Source organism: Canis lupus, chromosome 5 (genome assembly GCF_011100685.1).
Source record: "Canis lupus familiaris isolate Mischka breed German Shepherd chromosome 5, alternate assembly UU_Cfam_GSD_1.0, whole genome shotgun sequence".
Classification (NCBI taxonomy): domain Eukaryota; kingdom Metazoa; phylum Chordata; class Mammalia; order Carnivora; family Canidae; genus Canis; species Canis lupus.
In genome coordinates, this window is record NC_049226.1 from 32317671 (window position 1) to 32332079 (window position 14409).

At 54.0% G+C, this 14409-nt stretch overlaps 1 protein-coding gene across 2 annotated transcripts; it reads right to left on the reverse strand.

The window, feature by feature from the left end:
- Positions 1-1526: 1526 nt before the first annotated feature.
- On the reverse strand, positions 1527-13758 carry ASGR2 (asialoglycoprotein receptor 2). Of its 2 annotated transcripts, none has more exons than XM_038536615.1 (10): positions 13714-13758; positions 12665-12846; positions 12191-12380; positions 7156-7275; positions 6853-6948; positions 6366-6437; positions 6191-6277; positions 5955-6100; positions 2130-2236; positions 1527-1900 (listed from the first exon to the last, which is right to left on the reverse strand). In XM_038536615.1, the coding sequence occupies exons 3-10, from the start codon at positions 12312-12314 to the stop codon at positions 1744-1746; spliced, it is 909 nt and encodes a 302-aa protein (XP_038392543.1). In that variant the 5' UTR covers positions 12315-12380; positions 12665-12846; positions 13714-13758; the 3' UTR covers positions 1527-1743. The 2 variants fall into 2 exon arrangements, with proteins under 2 accessions (XP_038392543.1, XP_038392542.1); XM_038536614.1 differs by lacking the exon at positions 13714-13758 and adding an exon at positions 12981-13136.
- Between the last annotated feature and the right edge of the window lie 651 nt (positions 13759-14409).

Consider the following 14409-nt stretch of genomic DNA (forward strand, 5'->3'; position numbering starts at 1 on the left):
CATATAAATCTTTCACCTTTTACTAAAGTTGTGGGGCAGGTTCCAATGTAAGTAAATATTAACTGTTATGCTTTTGTGTTCATAATGTTATTTTTTAATTTTTTTAAAGAAATCTTTTTTTTTTTTAATTTATGATAGTCATACAGAGAAAGAGAGAGAGAGAGGCAGAGACACAGGCAGAGGGAGAAGCAGGCTCCATGCACCAGGAGCCTGACATGGGATTCGATCCCAGGTCTCCAGGATCATGCCCTGGGCCAAAGGCAGGCGCCAAACCGCTGCGCCACCCACGGATCCCTATAATGTTATTTTTTAAAAAAAAAAAAAAGATCTTTTCATTCGAGAGAAAGAGAGAGAGTGCAGCGGGGAGGGGCAGCAGGAGGGGGAAAGGGAATCTTAAGCAGACTCCCCGCTGAGCACAGAGCCTGATGCAATCCCACGACCCTAAGGTCATGACCTGAGCCAAAACCAAGAGTCAGATGCTTCACCGAAGGAGCCACCCAGGTGCCCCCATAAAGTTATTTTTAAGGAGGGCTCCTCAAAACTGTGTATGCTTCAGGCCCCATAAAATGTGCATTCACCCCTATGGCTCTAGGAAAGAAGTAGAGCTGAGATCCTCGTTACATAACCAGTCAACATGTGTAGAAATTTAGATTCAGGCCTTTTATAGTCAAGGATAATTTTGCAATATGCAATGGATGATTTCGTTCAAGGCGTATGAAGAAAAAAATGTTTAAGTGAAACAATTATTAACTTCAGAGGAAATAGAAGTTGTGCAAGAAAGAGATATCCGTTTGCATGTATTATTCCTGGTAATAAATCTCTTTAATAAATCACACCTACGTACACATCCACACCCTGCTGGTTCTTCGGAGAGCCCTGACTAGTTCAATGGCCACGAGATAGTTAACTCTGGGAGAAGTGGGAGGCCTGAGGAGCATCCCCGCGTGTGTGTGAGACAGAGAAACATTTTTTTTACTAATAGTAGGTACTGATTGTGTAGTAAAAATAAAACAACAAATCTGAATTGTCTAAAGAGCCTCTTATTATCAGCTTCAGAATGATTTTGCAAGGTGCAATGTGGCCACTATGGAGGTGGCTCGTGACACCCAGTGCTGTTAGGAGTCCAGAAAAGGAGGTCCCACTGCAGACAGGGCACAGCACCCTGGACCCCCCTTCCCTTAGTGAGCATTTTCCACAGGCTGGGCAGTGGGGCCATCGCCCCCAGGGTTGCGGGGAGCACCGTTGTTCCCCGAAGCCTCTTCTGCAGGAAATCCCACAGGGGTGGGGGGAGTTGTTCCCCAGGCCCTCTGCCCCCACCCACGGCCTCCAGCAGAGCATCTGTGCTCCAAACCCCCCCCACCCCCCCCCCCACTCCCCCCCCCCCCCCCCCCCCCCCCGCCTCCCTGACCTGCATCCCTCAGGATCAGTCTCAAGGAGCAGCCGTCAAGGACTAAATGTGTCTCTTCAGGAACCCCCCTCCCCTTTGCTCCCCACATCTCCCAGTCCTGAACGACCAGTTCACACAATTCCAAGTACTTGCATCTTCTCTCCGTACCCTGCCGAGCGGGCTCCACATTATAACCAGAACAGTGACTTGCCAAAGGAGGCAGGACTGCAGTGTCTCTGGGGGTCCCAGATGCTTACGGCCCCCCCTCCACTGTGCCCCAACCCCCCTCCACCTCTGTTTTTCCTTCCTTTGAAACCCCCAGCGGAGAGCTGGGAGCGGGGCGGGGGGGCGGGCTCCTAACCCGTCACGTTCCGCCTCATCTCGCACACCCAGCGCTGCACCTGCTTGCAGAAGTTGTCATTCCAGCGGCCGTTGGCCCGGACTTCAGCACAGTCTTCGCCTCCGCCCACCTCGTGGCCCTGCCAGTCGTCTGGCTGGGTGGCCGCCCAGTTCCTAGGAAGGCAGGGTATTGCTCGAGCTCTGGCCCCTACCCCCACAACTCTCAGCCCCCACCTGAGAAGAGCACAGCCGAGGAGGAAGGGTCCCGGGAGTGGATGCTGCAGCCTTGAAGGGACAGGCTTGGGGAATTTGGGCCCCAAGGGAAGGATGGGCAGGGACAGGGGCAAAAGACTGGGTGGCTGTCCCCAGGCCAAACTAACAAAGCGGAGGGGGAGCCACTTACTTGTAGCTCTGCTGATAGTCGGTGCCGTCCACCCATCTCCAGGAGCCATCACTGTCAGTGAGACCTATCCAGGTATCGAAGGGGTTCGTGTGTTGTAGGATGAACTTCTGGAAGACAGGTGGGGAGGAAGGTTCTAATCCTCTGAAGCTCGAGCAGACAGTAGCTGTGGCTGCCTCCACCAGGCCCAGCTCCATCCATCCCCAGGCTGAAGCCTCAGCTCCCTACACAACTGTTCCTGCTTTTTCTTCTGGAACAGGAGTTAGGGTTTAGAGGACTTTGCGGGGCTAAGACTCGGTGTGAAGTGCTTTACGAAGATGATCTTATTCGATCCTTAGAAAGCTCTCTAAATCGGGTACCCCGGTGATTCGCACTTCGCGTGTGAGATCCGGGGACTCGCAGTAGTCCGGCAGAGCCCAGAAAGTCTAGGGCCCGCCCGGGTTTGTGACCGCTGCCCCCTGACCCGACGCCCCACCTCATTCCCAGCTCTCAGCTGCCACCCCAACCCTCATCCTCTGCTGTCCTCTGCCCACCACCTTAAATTCTTGGAATCCTGACTCTGGCCCCTGCCCCTGTTGCCCCCATGGAACTCAATGCCCGTTCAGGATCTCGGTGTCACTCCCCTCTCAGGGGCATGGGTCCCTGCTCCTGCTTCTCTACATAGCTGTCACTTCTAGAGTTTTGCCAGGCTCTGGAGCCTCCAAGCTTGGACCCACGACCCAGAGCCCCACTCCAACTTGGCTACATGGGGTCCAAGATCTGGGCTGGAAATAGGAGGCTGCTCAGGGTGCATGGGCAGGGACTGGGGAGAAATTGGCCCTGAGACAGCTCCCCCAGACTCATACACCCCCCCTAGGTCAATAGACAACCCCCACCCTGCCAGTGGCCTTCTCTTTACAGATGGGACTTAAGCCTCATGGTTTGGGAGGGTGACAGAGGGAAGGTGTGGAGGAAGGAAACAGAGGGGTAGCTGGACTAACATACCCGCTTCACTCTTCCCTCAGCGAGTGGAGGGTCTACGACCCCATTTGGAGGGAAATTTCTTAATTCCATTAGCTTCCTAGATACCCAGTAATGATTGCAGACCACCCCCTGCGAGCACAGGTATGGCGGTGCCCTCAAATTCCAGAATCCTGCAAACCAGACAATGTTCTGTGTTGGAGGAGTGGCGCTCAGAGGCTGCGGGGCTGCCTCACAAATTCACATGAGTCAACAGAGCTGGAGGCAAAGTGCTGGAGCCCAGGTATTCTATTCGCTGCCACCTGCTGCACCGTCCCCTCTTCCCACCACGGCCGGAAGCTGAATAACTGAACGGAACACAAATTGACCATATCCAGCCCTCTGTGTTGAAGACTGAGGGGAGGAATCAATAGTGCCAGATGATTGGAGAAGACGGTCCAGGAGAATTCATCTCCCCTATTCCTGGGTAAACAACAGGCAAGAAAGAATGGCGTCCATTCATAAACATGGCAGAGGGGATTATCATGGAACTTATGCAAAAAGTAGAGAGGAGGAAGATGAAGAGGAGGACAAGGAAGAAGCAAGAACTCTGATATTAAGAATTGACGTGAGGGCACCTGGGTGGCTCAGTGGTGGAGCGTCTGTCTTCAACTCAGGGTGTGACCCCAGGGTCTTGGGATCAAGTCCCTCATCAGGCTCCCTGCAGGGAGCCTGCTTCTCCCTCTGTCAGTGTCTCTGCCTCTCTCTGTGTCTCTCATAAATGAATAAATAAAATCTTGAAAAAAAATTAAAGAGGAGATGAATGATATAAAATATCAAAGAAGACCTCCAAGAGGAAAGATGACACCATGGTAAAGTGAGGGGAAGGAACCCAAGAGAAAGATTTGAGCCACGGGGGACGAGCCTAGGAACTCAGCAGAAAGGTGAGTCTGGGATGTGAAGGATGAGCTTGACAACAGGACCGCAGCTCAGAGGGAAAGGAAAAGACAGGAGCACCTGACACAGGGCAATGGCTGTGGGCAGCAGACAACAGAGGGACGTTTTGATGACCCGTTCCAGAGAAAGAAAGAGAACACACAAGAAAAAAAAGTTCAAAGAAAAAATTAAAAAAGAAATGTTCAATTTTTTTTTCAAAAATCTTTTAAAATATATATTTAAGAATTTAGGAAACCTCCAAAATGTACGAATTAAGAGGATGCTCCTGGCCCCAGAGCCAAAATGCAGAGAGAAGGAGCAACAGCAAGATATATCTGGATGAGGCTGATGAAATTCAAAGACAGAAAAGACTCCAACTATTCAGGCAAAACGCTTACGGAGTCTCGGAGAGGAAAGAACGAGGCATTAGAAACTTCAAAGTTGCCAAGAGACTTGATTTTCATTGCTCTCCCCAGAAAAAAGTGATAATTATATGACGTGCTAAGGGTGTTAGCTGATGCTATGGAGCAATCACATTGCACTATGCACATTGGATCCCTCAAACATATACAACATTATATGTTGATTATATTTCAATTTTTTAAAAAAGAACGAGGCAGGGCACTTGGCTGGCTCACTCGCTAGAACATGGAACTCTAGATCTCAGGGTCCAGAGTTCAAGCCATATTGAGTGTGGAACCTACTTCCAAAAAGAGGAGACATTTGAAGAAGAATCAGCGGGCTGGTTTCCTTCTTCATATGGAAAGTCAAATGAAATCTTTGATTTTTTTTAAGCCAATCAATTTCAGCCCATTGTTTAAGATTATCACAGTAATCACTAGTATAGCCCAAAATAAGTGACACCTAGTTGGAGATACCATAGGGGAAAAAACAAAAAAGAATACATCTCACACAACAAATGTGAGGAAACAAACGGAGGACATTGACAGAAAAGAAGACAAGCTTGAGATTAAATGTGTCTATTTAAAAAAAAAACGTAGGGGATCCCTGGGTGGCTCAGCAGTTTGGCGCCTGCCTTTGGCCCAGGGCGCGATCCTGGAGTCCCGGGATCAAGTCCCACGTCGGGCTCCCGACATGGAGCCTGCTTCTCCCTCCTCCTGTGTCTCTGCCCCCCCCACCCTCTCTCTCTGTGTGTCTATCATAAATAAATAAATAAATCTTTAAAAAATGTAAATGAGGTACACATCTATTAAAAGAAGACTCTTAATCAGTTTTTAAAAATCAAAAACATAGGGCACCTGGGTGGCTCAGTGGTTGAGCATCTGCCTTCCACTCAGGGCGTGACCCCAGGACTCTGGGGTTGAGTCCAACATCAGGCTCCCCGCAGGGAACCTGCTTCTCCCTCTGCCTGTGTCTCTGCCTGTGTGTGTGTGTGTGTGTGTCTCTTGTGAATAAATAAAATCTTTTTTTAAAAGAAAGTGCCTGGCACAGAGCAAAGACTCAGTGATTATCACCAGTCATATCCTCGTTTTTTAAAAAGTCCACTACCTACCCTAACAGCTTGGTTGTCCGTGGTGAACTCTGGTGTTGGGGGCAGTGGGCAGGAGAGACCTGGAATGCTCTGGAGGTACCCAGTCACCCACGGCAGGTGTGTCCCTGGGAATCCTGCCCACGCGGTCCCTTACACCCAGTGACCCCCTCATCCCACATCCAGCAAGAAGGGACTGAGCGTCTGCACTGTGTTCTTCAGCCAAGCCCATGGCCCTTGGATCCTGTCTCCTGACCTGTCGCTGGTCACCCGCTCACCTGCCCATCCCCCACCCCCAGCTCCCGGCTGTAATGCCCCACCTCCTAGAATCGGTGACTGTCTCACCACAGCCTTCCCAAGGCTGTGCTGGACTTCTGCTTCTGGACCCTTCCTTTGGTTCCCAAATAACAATAAAGCAGCGGGACCAGCCTCCCAGCTGCACCCTGGGAAGGGTCTAGTCTCACCTGCTCCTCCCTGGAGTTGACGACCACCAGGTGCGCGCTCTCCAGCTGGCAGTGCTTCTCGGCCTCCTCCCAGGTCTTCCCGGAGCGGGAGAACCAGTAGCAGCTGCCCTCGTACTCCAGCCAGTTGACCGGGCAGCAGTCGGTGCCTGCGGGGGGCGGGGAGGTGATGGGGGGTGGGGATGAGGTGCACGGAGGACGCGGGCACGAGGGACCTGCGGACTCCCCTCCGTCCCTACCGTTGCTCTGGAAGAACGCCACCTGACACGTTAGGATGCGCAGGTCCGAGGGGAAGTGCTTCAGGTGCAGGAGCAGGGTGGCGTGATCTAGAGCACCGGGGAGGGCGTGATGCGGCGCGCTGGCTGGGGACGCGCACACACACGCACGCTGCACGCACTCAGGAGGGTGTCTGACCTGCCTTCACGTCCCTCTGCTGTTTCTCCAGCTTGGCTTCCAGAGAAGTCAGCTGGCTACTGGCACCGCCCCCTGAAAAAGGAAAGCTTAACCATTTCCTCCTCCCTTCGACCTCTTGAAGCTCCCTCCACCCTCACCCACCCTCGTGCCAGTGCTCCCCGTGACCTCTGCCCTTGGCCTCCCGACTCCCCCGCCCAAGTCCCCCGCAGTGACTTTGCAAGGCACAGACCTGCCCCCTCCCCACCCAGCCCCTGCCACACTGCAAGGGGTCACAGTCCCCTCCGGCCTCACAGGTTCTGTTCTCTCCACCTGGCACGGACCCCCACCGTGCTCACCTGCCTGTCCATCCTTCCGAGCCCCTGCGCCCAGGGGTCAGCATCCCTGGAAGCCTCGCCCAGCTTCCCCGGCTGGGCCCCCACCCTGCAGACCCAGCCTGGGACGCCCAGCAAACCCGGTGTGGATGAGCCGCGGGGAGTCGCCCACCCACCATCGGAGAGGAGGACACCGAGCTCCATCAGGACCCCTGAGGAGAAGTGGCTGAAGTTCTCTTTGAGGATCCGCAGCTCCTCTTCTAGCTGAGCTCCTTGTCAGGAGGCAGGCAGAACAGGACAAAGTGGAGAGGGCAGCGACCCAAGTGACAGCCCACGCCCAACCAAGTGCCCCGCTCCGCCCCATCACCCACCCCCACGGTTGTCCCAGCGCTGCCTCTTTCTGGCCCCTCTCAGAGCTCTCAGAGCCCTGGTAGGCCCCTGGCACCACCCCATCCCCCACGGCGCCAAACGACCCTCACGTTGGGACCCGATGACGCAGATCGCCACCAGCATCAGGACGTTGAAGCCTAGGACAAGCAGATTGAGGCGGTATCCAGAGCAGAGACGCTGCAGCAGAAGGGGCTGGTGGGGAGGCAACCCTGCGGGAGATGGGGTGTCAGAGGAGGAGCAAGGGGACCGGCGGACCTGGACAGTGGACACGTGCAAGCATCAGGGAGACAGAGGTCTGAGGAAGTGCAGCCCTGGTGGGGGTAGATGGGGGTGAGCTGTGGAGGGAGTTGCTGGGCTTTGACCCCAGGGGTCAGGCATTGCACACATTTGCACACTCACCCCCATGTGAACACATGCAGATGTGCACACACAGCAACTCAGGTGCATGCAACATGAAGGCACACGGTAGTCACATCACCTGTGTGCAAAACCCCGGGCTTGGACCCGGGGACCCAGAGGCCAGGCCCTGCGTTCTTGGGCCTTCCACTCCCCAGGTCAGCCCTCTCAGCCCTGTCCTGTGGCATCCCACCACCCCCTCCCCCCCATCCCCACTCCCATCCTCACCCCTGCCCTGGAACCACCAGAACCCCTGCTCCCTGGCGACCTCTCCCCTCTAGCCTCAGCACCTTGCAGAAGCCTCTCCCTGCCCTTAGCCAGAATGAACCCCTGACCCCCCCACATACACACATGCTTTTCTCACTTTGCTCTCACACTCCACACTGTGCACACACACACTGAGGCATGCACATTGCTGCATGCACACTCGTTGCCCCTCGCATGGCCCCATCCCCACTGGCCCCTGCCACCCTCGCTTTGGGACCGGGTTATGTGGCCGGCCACCAGCAGTGGGACGTTGACACCCAGGATGGGCACACACTCTCATTAACACTCTCACACTCACACACATTAACGCACACACTGTCTCGTACACACTCTCATGTGTGGTAGCACACACTGACACATCTTCACACGCGTACACACAGACACACACAGTGTCACACACTCACAAATACACCTGCAGTTTCACAGGCGTTGGGTGGCTCCCCACCCCCCAGCCCCTGGCCAGTGTGCCCTCCCTGCTGAAGCTCCTGCGTTTGCATTATCCACCTGAAAACAAGATGCTTCCTCTTTGCCTCAGACCCCGCTTTCCCATATCCTCATCCCATCCTGGGCCAGTTGGTCAGGGGCCCAGAGTCCTCTGCCCAGTGTACCTGCTGCCACCATCCTGCAGTGGGCACTCCCTGTGCGGGATCACCCAGACCTCCTGAGATCTTTACACCAATGACTGTCACCATCCTCCACTTCAGACACACTCAGGACCCCATCTTGATTCACAGAGGCCATGTCTTTGACCCCTCCACTACCCGCTCCCCTCTCTGGGTACAGCCTCCCCTGTGCCTGTCACCCCTTCCCCTCACACCCTTCCCATCGCCTGGGCTTCTCTCCACACAGAAGCTCTTGCTGACCACAGTCATCCCCATCCAGCTAGGACCCCAGGGCTCAGTCTGGCTGCTCTCTCCAACCCTGTCTACTCATGAGGCCCCTGTCCTGCTTCCCAACCTGACCTGTGATCTATGAACCCCAATTCTGGGCTGGCTTGGCAATCTGAGCCTGCAGGCCTGAGATCAGACCACCCGTGGCTGAGTCCTGCTGTGCCACCAACTAGCTCCGAGGTCTCAGACAAGTCACTCGGCCTCTGGGTGCCTCAAACGTCCTCGTGTCCATTTCCACGGGGTAGCTAAGGTAGCCAGACTCACAGACATCAGGAGTAGAATGGTAGTCACCAGGGTCTGGGGAAATGGGGAGCTGCTGTTCAAGGGCTATAAAGTTTCAGTTACACAAGATGGATAGGTTCCAGGCACCACATTGCAACTGTACTGGAGCTCACGACCTGCGTTGGCACCCCGAGTCACTTGTGAAGAGGGCAGAACTCATATTACGTATTCTTATCACAACTTTTTTAAAGATTTCATTCATTTATTCATGAGAGACAGAGAGAGGCAGCGACACAGGTGGAGAGAGAAGCAGGCTCCATGCAGGGAGCCCAAAGTGGGACTCGATCCCAGGACTAGGATCATGCCCTGGGATGAAGGCAGGACAATTTTTTTTAATGGGAGTAAGAAGGGGCACCTAGGTGGCTCAGCCAGTGAAGTGTCTCCCTTCGGCTCAGGTCATGATCCTGGGATCCTGAGATTGAGTCCCACATTGGGGGTCCCTCTGCCTCTGCTCCTCCCCAGCTCATGTTTTCTCTTCTCTCTCTCTCTCAAATAAATAAATAATATATTTTTTTTAATGGGGATAAAAAGAGTAGCTACCAGATTGGATTGTTCTGAGAACAAAATGAAGTAAAACACACAAACTGAGGGCCAGGCAAGTTTGAAGGTAAAAGCATAGGTCTGCCGGACGTGGAAAGCCAGAGGCTAGATCCACCCTCCCCACCAGAAACGACCAAGACAACTATGAGAAGCCGCCCTTTCTCAAGACACTCGGATCTCAAGCAACAAAGGGCGAGGATCCCTGAGAGACAGGGAACAACGAGAGGAGCCCAGTGGTTCTGGCTGCTGCAAAGGGAAAGTTTTCAGGCCAGGCAGTGGGGAGGGGAAATCCAAGCAAAGCCCAGCAGGCTGACTCACCGGGGTGAGGACATGAAATTGAGAGTCTGGGGAGTGCGAGGGTCAGAGAGGAGAGAGCTGGCCACAGAATCCGGGAGGTCTGCAAAGAGCTCCCCCCAAACCTTAGCAACATCCTGAGCACACAAACAGGCCCCGGGATGGTGCCTCGGGAGTGCTCCAGACCTGCCCAACATATCATAAAAGCAGGGGCGCCTGACTGGCTCAGATGGTCGAGCATCTGACTCTTGATTTAAGATCAGGTCTTGATCTCAGGGTCTTGAGTTCAAACCCTGTGTTGGGTGTAGAGGCTACTTAAAAAAAAAAAAAAAAACTTGCAAATGTAGAGGCTGGCTCAGATGAAGAACATGTGACTCTTGATCTCAGGATCATGAGTTCAAGCCCCACGTTGGATGTAGAGATTACTTAAAAAGTTAAATAAACTTAAAAAATAAAGTAACAGATTTTCTTTTAAAAAATCATAAAAGCAAAACCCAAAAGTATCAAATTGACTAAGTTGCTTAACCGCACCCCCAAAAGAAAACTCAAGGTTATGCAGAGGAATAGAAATATATCCAGCACACGATGTGGTAAAATTCACAATGTCTAGCCCGCAATCAGAGATTACCAGGCATACAATGAGGCAGGAAAACACAACTCATAATAAGAAGGTTAATAGGGATCCCTGGGTGGCGCAGCGGTTTGGTGCCTGCCTTTGGCCCAGGGCGCGATCCTGGAGACCCAGGATCGAATCCCACATCGGGCTCCCGGTGCATGGAGCCTGCTTCTCCCTCTGCCTGTGTCTCTGCGCCTCTCTCTCTCTCTGTGACTATCATAAATAAATAAAAAAAATAAATAAATAAATAAATAAAAAAAAAGAAGGTTAATAAATGTATCGAAACTGACCCAGGGCACCTGGATGGCTCACTTGGTGAGGCGTCTGGCTTCAGCTCAGGTCATGATCCCAGAGTCCTGGGTTCGAGTCCCATGTCTGGCTCCTTGCTCAACAGAGAGCCTGCTTCTCCACTCTCCCTCCCCCTGCCTCTCCCCTTGCTCGTTCTCTCTCTCTCCCTCTCCCTAATAAATAAACAAAATATTTAAAAAACAAACAGACCCAGAATGGACACAGGTGCTAGAATTAGCAGACATGGACATTAAAACAGATAATATAACTGTGTGCTGTTCACAGACATGAGCACAAGTCAAGGAAGATACTTAAACATCCCAGGTTGAACTCCTAGGCATGAAAACCACAATGTCTGAAATGGAAAATACACTGGGTAGAATGAGTTTGACATAAATAAAGATCAGTGAACTTGGAGACACAGCAATAATAACGATATAAAAAGAAACACCGGGAGAGAAAAGACTAAAAAAATGCAGAGGCCATCAGTGAACCTGTGGGACCCCGAATATTATAGTCCTTGAAGGAGAAGAGAGCAGAGCAGGGAGGGAGGCAGAAAATGGGTGCTGAGGAAAGAGTGGCCAAAACATCTCCAAACTGGCTGAAAACTAGGCATCTAGCGCACGAAGAAGAGTGCAAGCTGTCCTGGGAAAGCAGGTGACGGGTGTGGATGTCGCTGTGTGCCTCTGTCTCCTGCCTTGCTGCCCAGCAGGCTTTTTGGGGTAAGCGCCCTCCTCCGTGAAATCCAAGACATCCAGGCTCTGCCCCAGCCTCCTGCTTGAACTGGGAATCGGTGCCCCCTCAGGAGATCTCATGGGGAGTGGATCTCACGCCCAGCTCACTACCAGGAAAGGAGGAGCCGTGGTGGGAACACCTACCCCTCCTGCTGCCCTTGCCCTAATCAGCTCCCATCTACCCCCCCCCCCCCCCCGCATCCTGCAAGGGCACCAGGTCCCCTGCTGTCCACCAGCCCTGGGAATGAGGGTCCCTCCCAGAGCCTCCTGTCTCCGCGAGCCTCACACCATCACCACACTCCTTGCAGCCACTAGAGGAGGATCTAGGCTGGGAGCTTAGGGGAACGGAGTGGGGGGCCCAGATCGTGCTGTGCCCAGCCCCCAGCTCCCCCCCACATACACACTCTCCTGGCTGCACATGCTTTCCTGGCACACACAGGCATGCATGCACACGGCACACACACGTACACACACTGCTCAGGTTAGGAGGAAATGTGCATGCGCACACACACATGCACACATGTACACATGCACACACATGCACACATGTGCTTGCATGCTACTCAGGTTGAGAAGAGGAGGAGGAAGCCGTCTCCAGCATTCCAGTTAGTCCCTCGCCTCAGGGCAGACACCCTTTCCTTGGGGTCCCGGGGGTAGAGAGGAAGGTGAGGTCAGCGGGCAAGCAGTGGAGACAGGCACCCTACACCCAGAGAAGCCTGGTCCCTGGTCACGGGCGAAGGTGACAGAGACCCCAGAGCAAGAGAGCAACCGGCAGCTACTCGGAGGAGGTATGAAACCCCAGAAACTAGACACTCACTTCTGCAGAACCGGTCTTCTCTTCTGGGGCCATGCCCACGAGGACCCGGCCCCTCACCTCTGCCCAGCTGCTGGTCGCTGTCCTCAGAGTCCAGCTGCTGGATGTCTTGACAGTCCTTGGCCATGCTGGGTCCGGGGCAGGAGCTGGGTCGGGCTGAGGCTGGGCTCGAGGCTAATGCTGGAAGCTAATGCTGGCAGAGGCCCACGATGGGGTTGGATGGAGGGTGGGAGCAGGTCCAGGCTACCCCTGGGGTCGGGTTTCAGCTTGGAGGTGAACGTGGGGCTGAAACACGGCTAGGTCCTGTCCCTTCTGGGAGACTGCTTGGCTGGCAGTGCCATGGCCAGGAGCCCACCTCCCGCACTCCTGTGGACTCAGCCACCTCCCACTCCTCCCTCCGGCCCCCGCTGCCCCTGAACTAGGGTCTCCTCCACACCAAATATCCCCAGTGCCACCTGCCTCCCCAACCTTAGTTACCTGTTAAAGTAGGGTGGCCGGACTCCCAGGTCCCTCACGCAGCCCAGGCCCCAGGACAAGGAGGCACCAGAGCCAGGAGAAGTGGGGCAGGGGTACCCGGAGTGGCTGGTCTGGGCGAGAACCCCGAGCCCGTGTGTCCGAGTGTCCGAGTGCTTCTCACCTGGTATCAGCTGCCCCTGGGACTTTGGACAGTAAATAGAAGGGGAAATGGGGTTGGAACTCAGGCAAAGGGTGGCGGGGGCGGAGGACATGACTGTGTCTGTTCCTCCCAGAGAAAGGGGTCTCCTGGCCTATTCCCCATAACCCAGCCAGCTACCTCGCTCTTCACTGCAAGTTTGGGAGGGGTCTGGTCCCGGGGCGCTGGGGTGCAGTTCACCGGGCTCCCCTCTGCCCCTCCCCCCTTCGCTTCCTGTCCCAGGAGTTCCCAGAACTGTTGGTGTCTCCAAATATCCTGGCCAGGATCACAGGGGCCGGTTCTCTGGTCTTGCCCAATGTGCAGGCTCAGCATCCGGGCTCCCCAGCTCTGAGCTGGTTCACCTCCCTCTTCTGGGAATAAAGCCCCTAAAGGACCAGGGCATAAGGGCAGGGACACCAGGTGGCAGCAAGCGGCCCTCCCTGGGCAGAGGGATGGAATCTCACCAAGCCCCGTCCTCACCTGTGCTAAGTCAACTACATGTGACTGTCCCAACACGGCCCCCCCAGTGGTGGGCACCTCTGTGGCCCCCACTGCCCAGGGGAGGGAATGGGCCTTCAGGAAGAGTAAGTGACCTTCCCTGGGCAGAGAGAAGCAAATCAGGGGAAAGTCAGGCCATAAGACAGAGGTCTTCACAGTCCTGTGGAAAAGGTTGAGTAATGGGGCACCCGAGTGATGGGGCACCTAGGTGATGGGGTGCCCGGTTGATGGGGGCACCCGGGTAATGGGGTGCCCGGGTGATGGGGGCACCTGGGTAATGGGGCACCCAGGTGATGGGGGCACCAAGGTGATGAGGCACCCGGGTGATGGGGCACCTGGATGATGGGGGCACCGGGGTGGCACAGCAGCTGAGTACCTGCCTTCGGCTGAGGGCATGATCCTGGGGTCCTGGAACCAAGTCCCGCATCGAGCTCCCCACAGGGAGCCTGCTTCTCCCTCTGCCTGTGTCTCTGGCCCTATCTTTGTGTCTCTCATTAATAAATAAATAAAATCTTAAAAAAAAAAAAAAAGAGCTGACCAAGTGCATTATCTACTCCATGCCAAAGTTGACCAACTGACATCCGGGAATCAGGACAGGAGAGGGGTTTTCTCATTGGCCACACACCTCAACTGGATTGACTCCAAGTTTCTGGGTTCAACCATCACTGCCCACCCCCAACCTGGTGAGAAAGAACAGGAAACACGAGAGACATCCCTTGCCTCTTTTCTCCCTGTTTGAAACTCAGTATCTTAATTTTTACCAAAAGTTGACATGTCCTTGGACTATTTCTGAAAGTGTCATATGGTTTTGTCACTTTTCTATTGGGTTTTTCTGATTTGGGTTATGGAATCCTGTTTTATTTGGTTGATACTGGTTTAGGTGGGGTTTTCTTTCTTTCTTTCTTTCTTTTTTTTTTTTTTTTTTTAGGTGGTGGGGGACCTCAGGCACAGAAAGTCAGGTTAGTCGTATTTCTGAGTTCATGGACGCCCCACCTTCCTCCAATCTCCCCTCCTACTTTCCCTCCTCTATCCTGTTCCCCCAAACCAATTCTACTCTCCACGTGCAAACAGT